We start from the raw sequence: 22,932 nt of genomic DNA on the forward strand, positions 1-22,932 counted from the left end.
TATTTAAGTGGACAAGGTTGGCGCACCAACTGTGTGTCACTGGAAATAGACAAATGGATTACCTACTCGTTGGAGTGTTCGTGGCCTCTGCTAGCTGGTCAGTCCGACGCAAGAAGAACCCGCCGGACAGCTCGAGCATTTATTTGGATCTTAAATAATTACACTGCTAATTGCCTAGAATGGCAGAAGGGAAATGGTCTGGCCGGGCCAAACCACCTCAATAAGGTGTTTTTTTACATACCTTTAAAATTAGATTTTTGATTACATAGTTATTTATTTAAATTAGCATACAGAGGAATACTATGTTTATGTCTCAGGGTCTGTCTTGTCATTTGTGTATTGTTTGATTTTTGTGTTTACCCCATTTTAGAAATGGTGCTGGCCACCTCCTATATATGTATGTTCATTGTTCTATCTAGGGGACATTTTTGTCTTGTATGAGCATTTATGTAGACCTTATTTTAGAGGCTAAGCAGGTATTTTTATGAAGCTTTTGACGGATGAATGTTGTCCTCTGCATATTTAGAGGTATAGCAGGTTATATTCCTTGAGACTGCTGATTAGAGGCTGAGCAGGTTTCCTGAAATTTTGAAAAGGTTATTAACACGTATATTTTTGAACCCTCAGTTTGGCTCCAAGCTTTTTGGGCCAAACCCACAATTTGAGGATAAACCGAGGCTCGGTCCATCACAGAGACATACAGATGCCAGATGTTACAGATGTGCACAAACTGACAGATGACGGGCCTATGTCATTGATCAATCTATAAGACACAGCTCAAGGTACTAAGGTAGCAATACAGTAATGACAACGGCCACAGTTACAGCAATACATACAAAACAGTGCCGCAGTGATGAAGTCATAGGCGTGAATTTACCTAACGATGGATGTGGATAGCCCCCCTCATTGGGCACTCCTGAGTGATTTTACAGAGGCTCTAAACCTCATTACCCCCTTGTATAAATCTGCAGCCAACTGCATCTCACAGAGGAGTCCTCTGTCAGTTCCGCCTGGTCTTACATCATTACAGCTTAAAGCACTCACCAATTCACATTCTGACTGTGACACTTTTTTGTGGTCTGAAGGAGCTGGTAAGCAAGGGTAATTATAGTGAGGGAATGGCTATGTGCAGTCCCAAATCGTTTAGGTGAAAGAGGTCAGTCGGAGGGTATGGCTTGGCTGAACATGCGACAAAAAGGTACACATGAGAGACATAGCTTCATAGAGATTCATTATTTGTGGATAATCCAGCCCTACACATCAGCAACACCCACAAAAGACAGACTATAGCCTGGGACTCGTCCTTGGGGGAATGAGCTAAGCACCACACTAAGGACTGGTTTCATTTGCATAGGGGATTGCTAACGATCCTTCATTGTGACGCATGTCGAGAATAAGTGCACATAGACTAATGAAGTGCTTGTTATTGATAAGGCTACGGGCGGCACCATGAAACAATCACTCATCTGTAGATGATGTTTTCATTTAGAAAGATGCTCTTTGCATTATTGATATGACTGAGTGATCTTCTGATCCGGGGTTTAAAAACAACTGAAATCATATATTAAACCTACTGCTTAGTAAACATCAGTGTTTAAAATGGCTCTATCCTCATGAGCAATGATGTTAACGTGCCTTAATAGTTGCTCATAGATAGCATTAAGACTATGCTATTCAGTATTTGGCCTTATATTCCATTTGTACTTTTTCACTGGGGTCCAAAATCAATTAAGACCTGTTGACACCTGTGAAGAGACCACTAATTCCTTTAAGAATACAATGATTTTTGGCAAATATGGCTGCTGAAAAAGAACATCTGGCATTAACGTCGCCCCTAAAGTTGCAAAACTCACCTTTTTCACAGATGCAAGTGACATTGTTTCCATCCTCAGTCTCGATACATTTCAATGTATGCTCCTGGCACAAACCTAGACGGCAGAGGTCGATGTCCACCGCACAGTCTTTACCCTGGAACCCTGCAACAAACAACAGACACGGTTTTAACTGACAGCGAGATGCATAGACACAGAAATGCATCTGTCCAGCATTTCGAACCATTTAAAACCATAAAGAAAATATTTTATATGACAAAACATTTTTCCCTCCCTCCACTTCGACAAATTTTCCCCCAAAACCTTGTTAGCAAATCCCATAAACCTGAGATTCGCAGGACAGACCGTAAAAGCCACATTTGGAAATGCCATGTTTTATTAGGTAAAGACACCCTTTTCTGCCACAGATTTATGAAGGCACTGATTCTTTCTCTGGCAGTCTACCTGCTGCCCAGTATGCTAATGGAGTGAATCACTGACTAAAAAGACCCATCTTGCCCGGGTGATCTATATCACATTTGTCTGGCGGAGCAGATGCAGCAGTCCTACATGTCACTGATAGATGACCGCGTCGATAACCTTTGTTATAAATAAAACACGGCCACCCCACAGTATCTAATATGGGATCAATACCCGTTGTAAATAAGCCCTTGCGATCTATGGTGTTTAATAATTGAAGAAATTACAACCCTAATAAATGTTACACAGACCTGTGTTAAGCCATGATTGAGTCCTCGACATACTGTGGTACAGTAAATTTGAAGAGAGAAAGAACCCCAAATCCCCCCGCCCAAACACATACACAAGCAAGCAACAAACATTACACACACACACACACTGCTGTTATTTACTGCCTTAACTGAAGTAGCTGCCTGACTGACAGATTATGTCACGCAAGTCAGCACTTAGGAAGAGGATATAAAGACTGACAAAGAATTTGCCAAATAAAGACAAAAAACACCCATCAGTAATGCATCTGCATTAGCCCCCCTTCCCCCCATCCCTGCTGGCACCACCAACCCCCTCTAAAACCACCTTGTATGTTGCCCTGAATCGTTAATGGACATCTACTGCCTCCAACAAAGTATGTAAGCGGTATTTAATAGCCAATTGTGCGTGCAATTCACTCTCAGGTTAATGTTGCATGAAGGAATGTCACACTTAGAGAGCAGGCATTTCCAAATGGGACCCTTCCCAACACGTAGCTATCACTGAGTTATTTTCTCTCAGCCCAAAGAACCACACCGGAGGAGAATGAAGCACTATCAACGAAAGCATCCAACAAAATTAATTTAGGCATACACATCGCTCCTGCAGGGGTAGTGCGGTCATATATTACATTTCTGTGTTAATATCACAATGGCCTGCTGGGAGCAGAGGAGACCTCATAAACTACATTCAGGGTGTGCCACAGAAATGCACACAAAACCCATTGAGATGGTACAGTGGTATGAATTCATTAACAGGGTTACTATTCCAGGCATTCTGTTGGGCTTGTCTATTGTTGCCCGCCAAATCCAACTTCATTAAGGCCTTGGGCAAGATGAAACACCAATGGCCAGGTAAGAAATCATTCCCGGGTCCCCTCGGTCCCCGAGCAGGACATGTATGCTTCAGATAATAACAGGCACACACAGTCACCAGCTATAGTGACAACTGTGGCTGGAACACTATGCTGCAATCTATAAAGTCAAGTCAAATCACATTTATTTAAAGAACTGGAGTTGTACCAAGGTGTTTTCCAGCCAAGGTGAATTAGTTGACAATAAAACATAAACAGGAATACAAGAATGAGAGATTTAAATACAATACAATTTTTTTTTAACTAAAAGAGTTAAAAACATACGAAACATATAGGACATAAAGGTAGAGGAATATAAGACCAAATAACAAAATAAAAACAAGAAAAAATAGAGGTTAATCAGCGAAGGCTACAACTAATACAAATAAATAAAGGAAATTAGTAAGTAATAAAAAAAATTGTAAAAAGAGGATGGATGAGTAAACCTTAGCAGATGCATAAAACATCTCGGTTACGTATGTAACCTCGGTTCCCTAAGCAAGGGACCAGATGTGACGAATGGGAAATGATGCGTTCATTGACCAATCAAAGCACTTTCTATTCACGCCTGAAGGCCGAATTGCAACAAATCACTGCCCTGAGCTCGCCCCCTCAGGTCCCCATATATTGGGGGTGATTACGTCGCCCATTCTCTGAAGACTCTGAGCCTTTGAGCCTATCAGAAGGAAAACCACGCACTGTGCACGCAGACGTTTTCACATCTGGTCCCTTGCTTACGGAACCGAGGTTACATACGTAACCGAGATGTTCCCTATCGCAGTTGTGACTGCGATGTGACGAATGAGACCGATTCCAATCCCGCGTGCAACAGTGTCGGTCAACATACAGTACATATACACACAACCTATTCGCCTTGCCCTCATAGAGGTTCATGTGGCGGTGGCAGTGTGCCTTATAAGGGGAATGAATTCAATATAAGTGAAACGGGATCACCGATCCCATGCTTATGAATACTTACACCCATCTGCGCCATCCGCCTTTAATTCATAAAGGGAGATGGTCACGCAGTTGATAAACACATTCGCAGGTTGCATATGATCACAGATCACTCGCCTGCAACACACTCTGCAGGAAACCAGGCTCCGCCACATCCAACATGTAGTAATTAATAAAGGTGTGGCGAGAGCTCCAGCTTGCAGCTTTTCAAATGTCATCCACTGAAACGCCCTTAAACAGGGCCCAGGATGACGAAACCCCACGAGTAGAATGCGCACAAAGCTTCTCCGGGGGTTCCAATGACAAACTTGTATAGGACAAAGTGATAGCCTCCATCAGCCACCGGGAGAGGCTCGACTTTGCCAGAGGTTTGCCTTTGGCGCTTGCACCAAAGCATACGAATAACTGATTCGATTGCCTGAATGAACCAGTGCGCTCTACATAAGTGCGTAGAGTGCGCACTGGACAGAGCTTTTGCAAGCGCTCCTCCTCCGCTGATGCGAAAGGAGGGGGCGAGAATACGGCCAACTCAATGACCTGGTTACGGAACGGAGTTGTCACTACTTTGGGTGTATATGCTGCGTTAGGACGCTAAGAGCCTGTTCCTCTCAGGAGCCAGGCCCTGAGCTGCCACAGCTCTGGCCTGGGGTGCCATACCGTCCCTTGAGCCTGTGAGAGGAGATCCCTGCGCAGAGGGAGCTCCCACGGAGGTTGCACTGACAATCTGATTAGATCCGCTAACCATGGCTGACTGGGCCAATGGGGCGCTACTAATATCAGCTCCAAACCCTCCTCCTCCACTCTGCAGATTACCTGATGTAATAGAGGAATCGGAAAGAATGCGTAAAGACGCATGTTGGGCCATTGCTGGCTCAGCGCGTCTACGCCTAACGGAGGGTTGTCGCCTCCCAGCGAAAACCACAGAGGGCAGCAGGCGTTTTCCCTGTTCGCGAACAGGTCTACCTGTGCCCTGTAAAACCGAAGCCAAATCTGGTTGATCACCTGACGGTGAAGGCACCAGTCTGCTGCTTGAGGGTTGCCCCTTGACAGCAGGTCCGTAATTGAGATGACCTGGTATATGCACTGCTCTGAGAGAGCGAATGCGCTTCGCTGCCCACAGGAGCAGTCGGTTTGCCCAATGATAAAGCACAGGGGAGCGTACCCCCCCCTTGGCGATTTATGTAGGCCATGGCGGACATGTTGTCCGTCCTGACGAGAAAATAACGCCTGCTTAGTACGTGTATGAAATGCCGAATCGCTAGAAAAATCGTTCGCAGTTCCAACACATTTATATGTGACGCGGCTTGCGTTGATGACCAAAGCCCGTTCACAGAATATCCTTCGAATATCGCACCCCAGCCTGAAGTGGAGGCGTCTGTGGTGACGATAACGCGGCGCGTCACTGAACCCAGTGGAGCCGCTGCCGAGAGGAAACGCGGGGATCGCAATACGGCCAGGGCCTGCCAGCATCTGCGATCCACCGTGATCCAGCGAAACTTGTCTCTGGTGGAGCTGAGCTTTAACGACAGATACCACGCCTGAAATGGACGCGCAGGAAGCCTCCCGAGGGGGCGCGCCACTGCTGCGGCTGCCATCAACCCCAACAGCTTTTGACAGCGAAGGGATGAGACCCTTTGCCCTAGTCTGAACAGCTGCACGCATTCTCTGATGGCATCTATTCGTGCTGGTGACAGACACAACGTCATTGAGACGGAGTTTACTGTCATGCTCAGAAAATGCACCGCCTGCTGAGGACGCAGCAAGCTTTTTGCCTTGTTCAGTACGAATCCGAGGCGGTACAGGTGTGCCACCACAAGATGGCACTCCTGCACCGCCTCTGCTTCTGAGCGAGAAGCCAGCAGCCAATCGTCCAGGTAATTGAATAAGCAAATGCCTATTCTTCTCAATGGGGCAATGGTAGCTTCTACGCACTTTGTGAATACTCTCGGAGCTAGGGAGAGACCGAAGGGAAGTGCGCGGAATTGGTAAGCAATTCCGCCGAATGCAAATCTCAGATACTTGCGGTGTCTGGGATGAATCGGTATATGGAAGTACGGATCCTTGAGATCTATTGTGATCAGCCAATCGCTCGGCTTTATGAACTGAATCAGCTGGCGTGGAGTCAACATTTTGAACTTCAGCGGCATGAGTGATTTGTTTAGTATACGTAGATCTAATATAGGGCGATAATTCCCGTCCTTCTTGGGGACGAGGAAATACTTGCTGTAATGGCCTGAGTTTGTGTTCTCTGGCGTCACTACGCTTATAGCCCTTTTCACGAGTAACGCATCTATCTCCTGTTGAAGGAAATGTGCGCGAGCTCGCGGCACCCTTGATTGAATTACACCCGTGAACCTGGGCGGAGGCCTGGCGAACTGTAGAGTGTAACCCCTTGATATCGTTCTCAGCACCCAGGGCGAGACTGCGCAGTCATTTAGCAGACGCTTTTGTCCAAAGCGACGTACAAGGGAGAGAACAATCAAGCTAAGAGCATTAAAAAACCTGGTGTAACAATAAATACTGCTTATAAAACGACATAGAAAGAATAAAAAAAGAAGTGCTGGCCTGTTACTGCTTAAGTGCAGGTTAAGCCAAGTTGCCAGTTAGGAAGGGAGGTGCTCTTTGAAGAGTTGGGTCTTCAAGAGCTTCTTAAAGGTAGAGAGGGACGCTCCTGCTCTGGTAGTGCTAGGCAGGTCGTTCCACCAACGTGGAACTACAACTGAGAATAGTCTGGATTGCCTTGCTTGCACCGGGGGCAGTGCCAGACGACGCTCACTGGATGAGCGCAGCGTCCTGGGTGTAACATTTGCCCTTACAAGAGCATTTAGGTAGGTGGGAGCAGACCCAGTAAGCACTTTGTAGGCCAGCATAAGTGACTTGAATTTGATGCGAGCAGCTACCGGCAGCCAGTGGAGCTCAGTGAGTAGCGGGGTGACATGTGGTTGGTTGAACACCAGGCGCGCCGCCGCGTTCTGGATCATCTGTAGTGGTTTTACCACGCATGCCGGCAGGCCCGTTAGGTTGTAGCGCCATTCCTATTGCGTGGCATTGCGTGCAGAGGCAACTTAACAGACAACCGTTAATCCCGCCCACACTGAAAATCGTGTTGTGCCAGACCCTTGTACTTCTTGCTGTACAGGTTTGGCTTGCGAGGCTAAAGGCCTATACCATTGGGATCAAAATATGAGCAAAACAATAGTGGGTGGTTGTCTACACAGCATCACTACTTGGTCTGAATAACTGGTGTCCCAACATTTCAGCACTGACCAAAGTTTTTACAATATCAGGAATTTATTACATTATCAGGTTCTGCAAAATTGAGGCTAACCTGATAATGTAATAACTTCCAATTAATGTAACATTTTATTACATTATTGGTATGGCGATTGTTACATTATTGGGAAATGCACTTTATTACATTATTGGGATATTATTACATTATCAGGTTTTATTACTTATTTATTATTATTAGCCTTGCATCTTTTAGGGACTTATGAGGGATTTTTTATTACATTATCAGGGTTATTACGTTATCAGGAAATTATTACATTATCAGGTTCTACAAGCCCCTATCTTTCGCACGGTCCAGTCGGAGGTACTCTGCAAACCCCGGAACCGGAGCGCGCCCTGAGTACAGCGCAGCCCATGAGGTTTCCAACTCCTCGTGAACCTCCTCAAAGAAGGGAATATTCGAGGAAGCTGGCTGGGGTGGATCACCATAGTACTCTCCGTCCAACAATGCAGAACGCATGCTGGGCAGAGGGGGGAGGGGGAGACCAAGCCGGCTCGCCGCCCTCACCGCTACCTCGTGTAGCTGGTGACCCAGGTTCCGGGAGAGCGCTGCAGGCTTCGTAGCCCGCAGCGCGTCACCCAAAATCGATGTCGGTCACCCTTCTCTCGGGGATGGCCACAGTCTGGGTAGACCTTGGTCATCGTTGAGAGCTAGTAAGAGCTAGTAAGGGAATAAATCCTCAACTCACCAACTCGAAAGAGTAAATTTAGCACACAAAGACAAAAGAATAAGCAAAGCGTGTAGAAGTTTGGTTCTGACGGTCCGTAGCCTCAAAGGCGAAGAAGTCAAAGAGAATGGGCGACGTAATCACCCCCAATATATGGGGACCTGAGGGGGCGGGTTCAGGGCAGTGATTTGTCGCAAATCGGCCTTCCGGCGTGAATAGAAAGTGCTTCGATTAGTCAATGAACGCGTCATTTCCCATTCGTCACATCGCAGTCACAACTGCGATAGGGAACCATAAATATGGATAATAGAACAAAGGTGCCAAAATGAAGCCCCAAAGAAAAGTATTGTTAAATACTAGGGCTGTCAGCGTTAACGCGTTAATCTATGTGATTAATGTGACCGCGATTAACGCGTTAAGATATTTTAATGCCGTTAACGCAACTTTGTTTACTTCCGGTGTGCGGAATTAATTTACACGTCAAAGAGGAGTTTTATTTTGACACACGCACACAGTTCCCTGGGTGGTCTGAGTTCGTGCCCCCCTCCTTCTCCCGCTCTAACGTTACTCTTCTCCCTGTCACCTCTTCTTTCCCTGTTTCAAATCTTTTATGGAAGAGGTTTGCTATCTATTTTCAACCCTGACATGCTAGGTCTCGCTAGCATTTATGCTAACATGTTAGCTGGGCTAACTAGCTACCTGTGTGGGGCATGACCGTGTTTCTAGCATTCTCTGGAGGGGGGAGGTTGGAAAACTCAGAAGCCAGAGCCGAACAGCTAATTAATTTAGGTGTCGTTGGTGTTTTACAGAAGTCACAACAAAGAACAACCGGCCATTAATGTTTTGTCCGAACCAGAGTCTGAAGCAGTCAATGTCACAACTGTTCAAAACTAATCACATATTTACGTACGTTGAAATCAGCATGAAATCAGATTATTCACATTGCAAAAACGGAATGAAATAGCCTACACATTACACACGACCGGCATCTGCCAAGCCTTCACGTTGTATGCTACAACGGAGGAGGCACAACAAACGAGAGAATCTTTTTCTTTCTTGCGGCAACGATTGTTATAAAACTACCATCATAGTCCAACCATCGAAGTCTAATCCATGTTGTTGTGGAGAACAGCCTCATTAGAATCTGCATCGACATCGTAGCAGAAATATCTTTACAGTAGATCTCTTCGTTTATCCCTCTTCTTCTTCTTCTTCCTCTTTTTTATTGGCGGATTGGCAAACAACGTTTGGTGCATGACCGCCACCTTCTGAAATGGAGTGTGAGCCTGGATATTCCTATCTCACAACCTCTTACTTAAACCAGTTCTTTCAAAAAATGAAAATAAAAACTTAAAACAAAATTCATTAGAACTTCTCTTCAATATGTCACTAGTTCTTAAAGGTACTTCCTCTTCCTGGAGTTGCTGAGTAAGTTGCTGCCTTTCCTGGCTATATTTAGTACATGATTCAATGACATGCTCTATAGATTCTACTGTCTGAGGTACACACTCACTACAATACCCATTCTCATGTTTTTTAATTAAAACCAACGTACTATTTAAACCTGTGTGCCCAAACCTTATTCTGGATATTATATCCTCCTCCTTTGTTGACCTATAGGTACTTCTGGCACTGCCTACAAACCTTTGAATGCTGTAATACACTCTCCCCATACTTGCCCTATCCCACATCTTTTGCCAGTTTTCCTTTAGCTTGTGTTTGACTATGCTTTTTATTTCTGCCTTACTATACGAAAGTTTATCTCTCTCCTGATGACATTTTCTTTTAAACTTCCCATGATGCTTTGCCGATAGCAATCGCGTTGTCACAAAAGTTTTTTCAACATTGTCTAAAATACATGCTGTCTGGAGTGATTACTAGTTTAAAAAAAATAATAATAATAATTTAATCGCGATTAATCTAGATTAATGAATTTCAAAATGTGAGATTAATTAGTTAATTTTTTTTAATCTATTGACAGCCCTATTAAATACTGAAAATCACTTCAAAGTGTCACACAAAAGACTAAGATTACAAATGACTACTGACATGTTATAATCATTCACTGAATCACAGTTCACATCTTCTAGAAGAAGCAGCATTTTGTAGTCCTGCATCTCTGTTAAGGTGCCCATTGGTCCCATGGCAATACCTGTGCTACACCCTTTTCAGCTGCCGATGACTGTATCTGAGAGCCTTGGTTTTGAAAGTGCAGGAAGGACTGAACATATCCTGGCAGATATCCTAGCATGACGAAAACTATGCAGAAACTCATTAAAAATATTAGATGTATGATTCTGTACACACACACACACACACACACACACACACACACACACACAGACACACACACACACACACACACACACACACACTTACAGTGAGAGAGAGAAAGAGAGAGAGAGAGAGAAGAGAAAAAGAGAAAGAGAGAGACAGAAGAGAGAAAGAGAATTAGAGAGCATGTTCACCCACACACACACACACACACACATACACACACTCACAATGCAGTGCTCGTTCAACAAGTATTTATATTTATCAGTGCTCTGAGCCTAAGGGGAAAACACTTGAGAGAAGATAATTAAAACACAGTGAGACAAAGGCAATCACTGAGGATGACTCAAATTAATTGACATGCTACATACCAGCGACTGTGCATGCGGGGTTAGCCTAGTGCTATTGAGGTGCACTGAGGAGGAGGGAGGCAGACGAGCACCTACACATTGCTGATTTTCTCTGGGAAAACACACAAGAGACCTGCATCTTTTCAAATAACCACGACAACAACCACACAAAAAAACAACCTTAGGTGCACTTCACAGAACTTGGCCTGTCTTTAACTGCCTTCAGGAGGAACAGACAGGATTACACAGGAGGGCCATTGGCATGAAAAACAAATTCCACATCAAATGAATGAGCGACAGACTGATGGGTGGAGTACGCTCTTCAGCAGCCATGGATTTTGTTTCCTTGAATCGTGGGGGTCTAAAGGCTAGGTGCCCGTGACCGTGCATCCCTAAACCGTAGGCACTTGCTCGGAGACTGACAAGCAGACGTCACGGCCAGGCGGCAAACAAGAACTCGGCAGAAGCAGATGACATAGTGTAATTGATAGATCTGACACATTCATCCATCATATCGGATGGTGATCTACTCAGCGTTGTCATGAACCTCTCCTTGAGTGACCATGGAGTACCAGCAATCAGAACAGCACTGAGATTCGGCACCAGGATCCTCGTGCCTTCACTCAAGGCTGTTCCGTACGTGCTGCATAAGCTGATCGTTTAAATTACGACTCCCTCTGCAAGTGCCAGGATCAATGACCTGCACTGTCATCAGATGATTTTTCTTCACATGATGAATGCACGCTACAACATGTTGGGCTTTTTCATTTATAAAAGCAACATTTTGAGTGAGAATGGCAAGCTGCTGTACTTAAGAGGCCTAACAAGGCCAAGCTAGGGAGTGAAGCGATACCCCTGCATGTCTTTGCAGTATTTTCCACTCAGTGTGCTGCATCTATTTTAGTACTCCAATTGTTGCACTCTTCCGTAAACATATTGCAGGGGTTCATAACATAATTATGTCAGCTTCATGGTGTAGGATTCAAATGAATGGGCGCCAAAGGCTTTAGGGTGAATGCATAAGAATCCTTAGGGAAGGTATAAAATGTTATGACAAAGGACCTAGGTCTTTAAAATGGCTCCATACTACATCTATCCCATCAGAGGTTAATACATATTAAAGGTTTCTTATTCCAATTGCACAGAAAAATATGTTCCTTGACAGCTAACTGCTTACTTGAATCCTATTTGATCAGGCCCAACCTCTTACCACACTGTCACAAAGCGTCCATCCAAATGACAAACTGGCACTTGGCTTTCCTCTTGGTAATTTTCATTAGCAAAAAGACGGAATTCATTTGGACAGGCTCATACGACCACTGATAGGCCACAGTATGTCATCCTGATTACCCACTGACGTTTAAATAAGTTTTGCCCTTGCCAGGAAATCCACAAAATACAACTTATCTTGGCTCTTTCCGAAGCCGATGTCGTTATAAGAAATGTTGAAGTATGATTGTGAAAATTGGGTTAGCATCCCCTGTAACCTCTTTTGTGTAACATTTGTTCTCTCTCGGAGGTAAACATCACACATCACTTATCTGATTGAATTGCGGAGGGGGCCGCTAAAAAGATTACGCACACCTCAGTCCCCAAGTCTGCCATCGAAATCATCGCAATAATGGAAGTTTTACTACCGAGGCGGTGGTCTGTATTTTCTCAGCATGGCATCTGAATCAGTGACAAGGGAGCAGGGAGAGTGTTGTTTGGCCATGATATCATTAGGATGTTATTGAGAGTCTCTGCGGAGCATGTTTACTGCGGAGCATGTTTAGATGAAGTGATATACACATCTGCATTCGGATGGGATGGATGTATGATGTGCCCTAGGCATTGGAGGAGATCCCCTCCCTCACAGCAAGACTAGCGCTAGGGCATCCACTCACTGCTCGCATGCTAGCACATTGACTCCTTTCAAGTTCTAAGAAAATGCATTCTATGTAATCTGACGTCATGTTAAACATTGTTTTACTTACCAGCAGGACAAAAACAAGTATAGCCATTGGTGAGATCCTTGCAAGAGCCTCCATTCAAGCAGGGCCTAGACCAGCAGTCATTCACATTTTCTGAGCAGGTACTTCCTGTAACAAATATATAAAATGCATTAAAAATCAGGATGCACATTAACATTTGCATTACATATAGTTAAACATTTGAGTGGTCTTCTGGTTTGGCCTCAAACTGTTTTTGAGTGAAGGTCTAGACAAGATGAACTACAGTATATAAATGTCATGACAAAGACAGCATGTTTCAAAGTATAATTAAAGGCACTTGAAAGAGTCGGAAGACAATAGCACTCTTGATGACACAGCTGTTGCTACCGCCACAGTTGTCTGAGTAATCCATCTGTGCTTGCACATCTGCCCAAAGTGGCTACCGCACATCAAAGGACGTGTGATAGACACATGCCTAATGTCCCCCTTACATTCTACAGCAGTCTATAATTCACTAAGTCACAAGTTCACTCTTGAAAACACTGACAATCATTGTGAACACCTTCCCATCAGCATTGATACTGCTTTCTGCTGGGACCGTGTTCTCACTGACTACATAAAAACAGTCGCACACTGAAAGGGTAGAAAGAGACAGAGTATATGTGCCTCTGGTATAGTTTTTTAGCTTGTCAAAAAAGAGACAGTTGACTATTTACTTATTTTAAAATGGTTATTTACTTCTTGAATAAATCAATCCAAAAAGGTTTTTCAAAAGTGACAACCATCCTAACCATTGACTATGAACCGAAATGGATAGATAACAGAGATACACTAAGTGTCAGGGTTTCCTCGGGGATTGAACCCGAAATGCTGGGTGTGGGGAGCCAGCGCTTAACCCAGTGGGTTAGAGAGAGGACCCAATGGCAGGATGATGTTCTTTGGTTTCTTTATTTCACAGCAGTGATAGCTCCAACACACAAAATGTCCAAAACAGGGCAAAATACAAAAACACAGGAGATGGAGGAAAAGGCTAAAGACTATAAACTTAGGAAGCTACAAAAGATAGCTCTCGTTCTAAAGGCGGAAAAACTGAAAGCAAAAACACGGATGGCTACTTGAATAAGAACTCTTCCAAAAGCGGCTTGAGAACCACAGCGCGACACCAACCCGAGACTAGCTATAGCTAGAGGCACCACGATCGTGACACTAAGTAGCATGAACTGGAAAAACCAACCTACCTTCATAACCCGGAGCGCACAGGCACTGGTAACCATGTGCAGTTTCAATACAGGTGGCTCCGTTGGAGCAGGGGGAACTTCGACACTGGTTCACCCTCATCTCACAGAATCTGCCCTCGTACCCCGGTGAGCATCGACAGGTGTAGTTCTGCTCTTGGTCCAGACAGGTGCCGTGGTCCGAACACCGATTCCCAAGACAATAGTCAATATCGACTTCACAGTAGGTGCCATTGTAACCGGCAGGACAAAGACAGCTGGTGAAGTAAGGAACACAGGATGTTTTGATAAAAGAACATCGCCTTTAGACTAACCTTTCTACGTTATACTTTCCTCCTCACTTAGTCAGAACCTTTAGTTTCATGATGGTATAGTTTGACTAGCTTGACAATGCAACCTAAATAAATGTAGGCCTTCTAGAGCAGTATTTACACGACTTGCTTGGAAGGAATGATGGACAGAGTTGCTGTTATAGGGCATTCTCATAAGGGAGTGTTACTTATGGCATGAAAATGTGATTTATTCAGGCACAATTTCCATACACTAAAACATCACGCTGTTTTGTCCAGTGGTTTACCTTCATGTACAACCTAACTTTGCACCACAACAACACATGTCTTATGAGGGAAGGATTGTACCTAACCATTTCACCAGCTACCCAAACAGAACCTTCTAGCGTGACCTACAGTGACCTACAGCTAGAGCTGTTTCAAATATATTTCCTTTATTGTGGCTTTGATGTTTCTGACTTTGAGTCACCTTAATGTTTAAAATGTTTACAGTCACTTGCACCACTACAGATACACCACTACAGATACAACAGTAAACACCAGCACCACCGAATGAACAACCCGGTTTAAAGCTCTGAACTGCTCAACAAACGTAATTCATTTCAATAAGGATTTTACCTCGTCCAACCCAATTACCTCACCCAATTAACTCTCTTCAGGTCTAGTGGGACTCTACATATCATTTAAGGTCATCAAGAGTTCAATGAACTTAAGGTCTACCTGTAGCCATTGACCTTGTCGACACATGTGGCTTCATTCTGGCACCAGTGTTGATTGCAGTCGTTGATGTTGACGAGGCAGTTGTGGCCTGCCCACCCGGGAGGACAGACACAACTGTAGCTGGTGGCATTGTTCAGAATACAGCGGCCTCCGTTGGCACAGGGCTGTTGGAAAAGCATTTCACAATATAATTATAGACAGACAGTGCTATAAAGCACAATAAGTATTCTGCACACAGCAAAATGTGTCTAATTGCCATAGCATGAAAATGATGAGAACAACTCGACTGGATTTGAAAATGGGGCTCAGTGTTAAAAAAGACTGTTGCAGGGATGTTATGTTTCACATTGGGAGAGCGATAAATAACAATTATATTTCATCAAGTCTTTTACACACAACATGGTACAGTCCCCCCCCCCCCACCCCTAAACCCCACGCCTCACAAAAAAGTGGCAGAAAAATGTCTTTCCCCTGCTGTCTCACTGTTTGAGGTATGCGGGCCTTGAAGCCCCTTCAACGCAACATTCATCAACGCAAGGTAAACACAGACAGGAGACGGGACCGTGCCATCGTTTACAGAGGGAATGCAATCTTTTTAAACCAGATGTTTTGAGAACGGGGGGTGGGGTGGGGTTGGGGGGAGGGATGATGGCTGCACTACTCGGGACAATCTGTTAATGGGCCTCATTTGCATACAAAACCACCACATACTGATTAATGGTTACATTTCAAACCATTTAGAGGGGCAATTACAAAGAAAGCCAGATTAATACATCAACATGTTCATTCCATACTTGGCTGTAATTACTGTGCGATTCCCCCACCCACCCACCCTTTGTGCGTTTCTGGCCAAAGGAGGGGGAAAAAACTGCTGACGCACCTTTATGTGTTGGGGACACGGCGTGCGACACGTGTACCTGAACCCGTCAGGTAAATCCAAACACACAGTCTTCGGGGGACATGTGGTATTTGGAAGAGCACAGGCATCTACATCCATCTCGCAACTCGCTCCAAAGAATCCTGCAGGGGGGAATATGGGAAATGAGCATCGGCCACAGAGATAAACCGAGACGTCGGAGGAATCATAGTGAAAAAAAATGAGCACCTGAGAAGTTTACACTGTGGATAAGTGGATTTACTGCAGCCCTGTTGCTGACAGCCCACCATGCATCTACAAATGCCCATGTATGCTCCCAAAAACCTGAAGTACTTTTACTATACACTACTGAAAATTATTTTCCACAGCAGGTGATCGTTTTACAAGAGGACCCCCAAAGAGGCTCTTTCTTTAAACCTACACAGGCCTTTGGGAGAAATTACATCAATTTATTTTCTTTTTCTTCATGATGCATTTCTAATCCCACATGTGTGTATGTGTGTCACGATGAAAGACGGACACATTTCACAATACTTGTTTCATTGTGCAATAAGAAGCCATCAGAGATTCTGTCCTTTCACACTCATGTGAGCTCCTGAATGGCTTAGGAGAAGGTAGAGTGTGTGTTTGTGTGTGTGTGATGGGGGGGGGGGGGGGGGGGGGGGGACTTGGATTGCGTGCCATGCACTCATTGGACGGATGGGAGCAGCTGGCAGAGAAAACTGCATTTGCAAACCTGCCAGAACACGCCAATCTCCTGGGTGGGACTTTCAGGTTGCATCAGTGAATGCAAATGCTGCCTCAGCTGGTCGAGAAGAATCAACAATTACAGGCGCATCATATTATTACAATGGCGTCTGATGGGAGAGTATTTCATAACACAATATTGACACAATCCTGCCGCACTAATGAGCTCTGGCAGAGAGGATGAGTGATCTGTTCGGCTGTCAGTCAGTGGAGAGGGGGTTATGTGCTGGGCTGGGTGCTGAGGCTGTATGCTGTAGGGGCCAAATCAATTGCACACGGAAGGATTTTGGAGAGCGGAGGAAGGTACCTGGGGGACAAGTGCACCGGTAAGATCCCACCAAGTCGGTGCATGTTCCGTTGTGCCGGCAAGGGTTGGAATCACACTCGTCTACTTCGGCCTCACAGTGGCGTCCTGCAAACCATACAGGAAACGAGCGGTTACTGTTTGAAAAGCACTCCCTTCTAGGTTTTCATAAAATACTTCTTTTAAACTACATTGACAGAACTATTTATAATGTCTCAAAATTACCTCATAAAAATGTTCCTGTATAACCAGTTTCATTCAACATATCTAGAGCTGTCTGCTATTCTAAGTACAAACATCATAGTCCTGAGCAACATACAATTACATAATGATGTTTGACTTGAGATGTGCTGAAGTGTAGAAATGTACATTTCAGTGGAAGGTGTATTTAAAAACGTTAGAATCTAATGGGAACGGATCTTTGAATTACTTCTCATGGTATCAGTTCTGCCCTTCTAAGAAAACATTGATTTTTTTCTGTCTTCAAGCCTACCCCAAACGGAGGCACTCTGAGACTACTTAGCTCAGCAACATGATTAATAGAATCCTCACAGTTCCAGCAGGTTGCTATTTAAACACACACTGACATACAAACACACACAAACACACACACACACACACACACACACACACACACACACACACACACACACATACACACACCGCTACCACTACGAGCACACCCCACAGAAATGTTGTGCTTTGCTGCCGGAAAGTGGAAACATTCATCAGAGTAAAAAATGGACAGACAGCAATCTGCAAAGACTTTCACTGGAACAAATTACCAGGGAGTTCTGTCAATAGCCTGACCTGCTCGCCGAGAGAAGTCTTCTTACAAAGAGGGCACACAGAAAATAGCACTTAAATACGCCCGATATAAAAATATATATTCTTACAAATCAAAACATATATCCTTGAGTGGTTAAAAAAAAAAACGTCCTGAAAGGCGGCAAGGCCACAGGAGTAAAGCACTTCACAGGCTAGCTCTCTAATTTGGCAGCTGCCTCTGTTGATAGTTGCAAGGTGTGACTGACTTAGCTTAGGGGAAAGGATGATGAATGAGGAGGAAGATGGGGGGAAATGAACATGAAAAGGTCAGGAAGCAAAGTCAGAATTAGGAGGTCAGGCAACGTCAGGCAGGGTGAGGAGAGATGAGTTCTCAGCCCATGTGTAGGGGTGTGGCAAGGGGGATGGGGGGATACAAGGATGGAGGAAAAGTCAAAGAGAAGTAATTGGACATGTGAATAGAAAACTAGATCTGGAAGAAAGTGGCAGACTGCTATCTCTGTGTCTACTAGGAACAGTATCTATCTATATCCAGGCTTTTATCCACTCATCATCTGGGTCATTATATCTTTCTATCTACCCACTCTATCATCTTATCTAGCCCTCTATGCATTTTCAGCTGACTTGCCTATCCATATAATAACAATTGATGGGAGTTCATTGCAATGTGTACATTCAAATAGTGAAATTATTTGAGAACAGTATACCAAAAGAAGGCAAAGAGTTTGTGGAATTTGTCCAATGTACATTTTATGTACACTGCTAGTTACAAAGGCCCAGCATGAATTACCCCCAGCAACCTCTATCCAACTGGAGTATTGATCAGGCCTCCTTCATATGGCATAATCTTTAAGTGAGCACTAAAGCCCTGTTTCTGCAGGACCAAGCCCATTTGGAAAAAACTAAAAACACAAAGTGAGTTAAGGGATCCAAAGCATTATATCAAGCAAAACATTAGTAAAGTGGAACAACATATGCAGTCAAAACATAAAAAGATGGCTCGTGCTAACAGCTCTATAGCTCAAAAAAGTACTATAGCAAAAGCAGTGGCGTAACTATAGGGAGTGCAGGGAGTGCAGCTGCACTAGGGGCCGTGGCGAAAGGGGGCCCATCCTCAATCTCAACGCAGAAACGAGACATTGGTTTTAACATCGAAGAACTGACCTGGCCCCCCGCAATGCTCAACGCATCAGAAATTGTGTATGATCCAGTCCGATCAATTCGCAAACATTTCTCAATTACGGTGAAAGTTATTCATAATGATGAGCTATCACTTGCCCAATAACCATTTTAACAATAGTCAGTCTTGACAACAGCAAATAATTAATTTAGCCTCATTTGCCTTTTGCTGAATGAAACGAGTCTCGTTTTTATTAAGTAATATTGCCATCGAAATATAGGAAGGATGTCTGGGTAATTTTGTTGTCAAAGATTTTATAGCCCACCCACACATGCGATTGTTTCCCATCCTATGTTATGTTGCATTGCGTGTTGAGTAAGCGATAAGTAGGCTACCCCATGCCCTTCACACACAAAAGTGGCTGCAGGAAGCGGCAAGAACGCAAAGAGCAGGATGAAAGGGTGGCAAAACTGCCCAAATTATCTTCATTTGGATTTGTGGGGAAGAGTGTTCAGAAGAACGCTATGTCTCTGACCCCCAGCCCAACGGCAATGAGGTCCACCAGGGTAGGCTAATCACATAACATTTACTGTCTGGTATACTGTCTGATATACTGTCAACTCCTATAGTTCACGTCCTGCTTTTCAAGCAGCGATCTCTCAGCAGTCATGAGTGCAACAGGTAGCAAAAGCTCAGATTGTTGATAACCACTCTGCTACATCAGCATTTGGCAAGGTGTGCACGACTCTGCTATTGTTTCTTACCGTAAAATGCCATTCTAAGCATCATGCATGTTACGTTTTATAATACGCCTAATGCTACTTGAAATGTATTTTTTAGCTTTAATGTCGTTAAAAGAATAAGTTACTTTGCGCATAGGCCTACGTGATATTTTTGGAGGAAGTTTGTTTTGTAATTGGTTGCAGCAGACTAGGCGCTGTCGAGCGGCTCTTCCCATAAATCCATGTAAATGTTCGTAATTCACAATAATGTTTGATAACCCCCTGAAGAAGTTGTATTAATGTTTTCCTATGTGTTGTCTTTCTGCTCATTATACACTGTTTCTCCAAAATCAGTTTGATCGATGAAATACTGTGTTCATTGGTGTTTTCATGACAACATATTGTAGCAACTTATTGTGTATTGTACATTATAAGTACATTTCCTGCATCTCGCTAAATTGCAATATCTTTATTTTCACCTGACGTTACGATGGTATGCCATTGGCAAGGTTTGCACTCGGGCCCATCAAGTCATTGTTGAGCAAAAGCTTTAAATGATCAAATATGAAAGCGCACCTTGTACAATACATAGCATTCAACTCATCTGAGGGAATAACTCAGAAGCCATCTGTGTAATTTGTCGATGATATTTTCATATCGATTCCTTGTTTTCATGGCGATAGAAAAAAAAAGAGTGCTGCCTGCTTTTGGATTTCATCAGCTGTGCATCTCAAGGAAGGGTTCAGATAAGAAGCGGTGTGGGCAAGGGGAAGGTGCAGATTAAAAAGAGGCCCTTATCTGAGAAGGATCTGCCCTTCCTGAGATTTCACCTGCCTTCGTAGACACATATTGCTTTTTTAAAAGCATGTCATCATACTCCGTTGGCTGATTGCAATCGTGTTCTTGACATTTCTCTCTGACCTTAAGGACATTCCTGCTTCTGTCAAAAACTCAGAGATGGAGTGGCCTTGAATAAGGAAAGTAAGTAGAGTAGGCTTAACTGCCAAAGCTAGACTGCATTCAGGCCCACTTGCCTCAAATAAATCTATGCACTTGCATTGTAAATATGGGACTCATAAGTCTATGCCAATGTGCCGATGGAAAAATTAAAGAAAACTGTTTGGGTAAACAGTGCGTAAATCGTTTAGATTTTAATTTATCATTACACTAAAGATGGTCTCTCCCAAAAGACGTAAAATGCCTATACAATCATTTGTAATTCATCAGTAATTATGTTAATAAATTCACCAGCATTTGTGGGAAATATACAACTTACAACTTCCTATGATTGCACTACAACAATGTATCATTAGAAATTAAAGGGCCATTGGTTAGTTTGTCACAGAACACGCTACTGTTTAGTGACATTCGCTTAATACTTTAAATGCTAATTGCCAGATTTCTGAAAAAAAGGCCTTCCTTCCTACTTGGTGATAATTTCACATTTTAAGATGAAAAATGTGAATTCAAATTTGCCAAATTACTGTCAGCAGTTACAGGCCTGCACAGGTTTCACTCCTTGTAAATCTTCGGCTAGAATTTGATGCTAATGGAGCATAAATAGGTTAGGCCTAAACTAATTTATGTTATTCAGCTGGTGATTGATAGCTGAGAATCTCCATCTAAATGAGGGAGCTGAAGTTCTCATCCAGAATCGCCCCCTTGTATTTCCACCCACAATTACAAAGAGTGTGACTGAGGCCTCCATTTGGTCTAAAATACCAAATCAATCTGAAAGTTGCAGAAAAATAATTAGCATTGCTCACTTTCTCTGCATGACTCATTCACTTGTTTGAAATTCGGGTCTAACATTGGGGGAAGCTCACAATGAGGAATTACATCATTCACTGCAGATGGGTCCAAATACTCCAGCATGTGCACCTTTTTCTATCTCAAAGAAGATGCAGAAGCAAGAAATAAAACATTTCCTCATGTTTTATTCATTCTTGGGTTTTCTCATTTTCATGCCAAATCAGTTACAAAAGTATCAAAAGAGGGCCGTTTTCTGCCAAAAAAAATGCCTAAGCAATCCGTTCTAAAGTGAGAATTTTTGTTCATCATTTAAGTGGCGCAATACCTTTAAGAACAGTCCAATTTTTATAAGCTATAAAAATAGCTTATCTGATTATCTGCAAGTATGTATGGTGGATGAATATGAAGCCCTGAACCACATGTACATCAGTATTATGATATGTATCTTATTATTTCAGTTTTAAAGTCGTTATGTCAAGATAATGTCTTAATAATGAGAAACATAATTTCAAGATACTGTCTCGTTATTTCAAGATACTAAGTCATAATTTTAAGTTAATATATAAAAATAGCAAAATATTGTTTCAAGATATTCTCTCATTTTTTCAAGATAATATCTCGTTTTTTTTTTACGTATTAAGTAAGTCGTATTGATATAATAAGTGGACACAACATGCTCCAACTCCTCCCCTCTGGTAGGCGCTACAGATCTCTGTTCGCCAAAACCTCCAGAAACAACAGTTTCTTCCCTCTTGCTGTCTCTCTTCTGAACAGCTAACCCTCTGTGGCACTGTGAAAAATAACCAATGTACAATTACCCCTGCAACCATATTTATTTATTTCACCCTTACTGTATTACAGTCATACACATACCGCATAGCATTTATTTATTCCTGCTCTTCCTGGACTCTCCACTTTGCACTTTTGTATATATACTCCTTGTATACTTTTTTAGACGTCTTGGACTGTTGACCATTGCACTGTTGCATTGTATTGTTTTGCACTGTTGTATTGTTTTGCACTGTTGTATTGTTTTGTGTTGGGACGTATATCTTGTGTAATATGTGTAAGCACATTGAGAGCCACTGCACAAAGACAAATTCCTTGTTTGTGCAAACTAACTTGGCCAATAAAAAAAGCTGATTCTGAAAATGATTAGCAATTTGTTTAGCAATATTCATCATTTATATTAGAGTTTCCCCAACTGACCTCCGCGACAGAGCACACAGGAGAGCCACCGACTGCCTCCGATGATGTCGTTGCGACCACAGCTCAATCAAAAATCATTCAAATAGGCTACCTTTATTCAGGGAATATCATTAAAGGAGATTTATTGATCAAGCAATTTTCAAGCTTTCTGTTTTTGACTGAGCATACCCACTTATTTAAAATAATTAACACAGTGTACCAATAACAAAGTTATAACTCAAATCAAGCCATCTGGTAAGGTTGCAGTCACTGCCCTGAAAATGGGCTTGATCAAATATTCATTTAAATAAAGCTCTAATGAAA

At 43.2% G+C, this 22,932-nt stretch overlaps 1 protein-coding gene across 1 annotated transcript in view; it reads right to left on the reverse strand.

Annotated features, from left to right (window-relative positions):
- eys (eyes shut homolog) overlaps positions 1-22,932 on the reverse strand; it is a gene marked incomplete at both ends in the record, with an annotated part of 187,861 nt that overhangs the window by 150,514 nt on the left and 14,415 nt on the right. Inside the window, 6 exons of the mRNA XM_080848748.1 lie at positions 1,854-1,976; positions 12,910-13,014; positions 14,106-14,359; positions 15,113-15,276; positions 15,993-16,132; positions 17,044-17,148. Of these exons, the coding sequence (XP_080704874.1) occupies positions 1,854-1,976; positions 12,910-13,014; positions 14,106-14,359; positions 15,113-15,276; positions 15,993-16,132; positions 17,044-17,148 (891 nt within the window). The remainder of the gene's footprint in view (positions 1-1,853; positions 1,977-12,909; positions 13,015-14,105; positions 14,360-15,112; positions 15,277-15,992; positions 16,133-17,043; positions 17,149-22,932) is intronic.

This window comes from Sprattus sprattus, assembly GCF_963457725.1.
Source record: "Sprattus sprattus genome assembly, chromosome: 12".
Taxonomy (NCBI): Eukaryota; Metazoa; Chordata; class Actinopteri; order Clupeiformes; family Clupeidae; genus Sprattus; species Sprattus sprattus.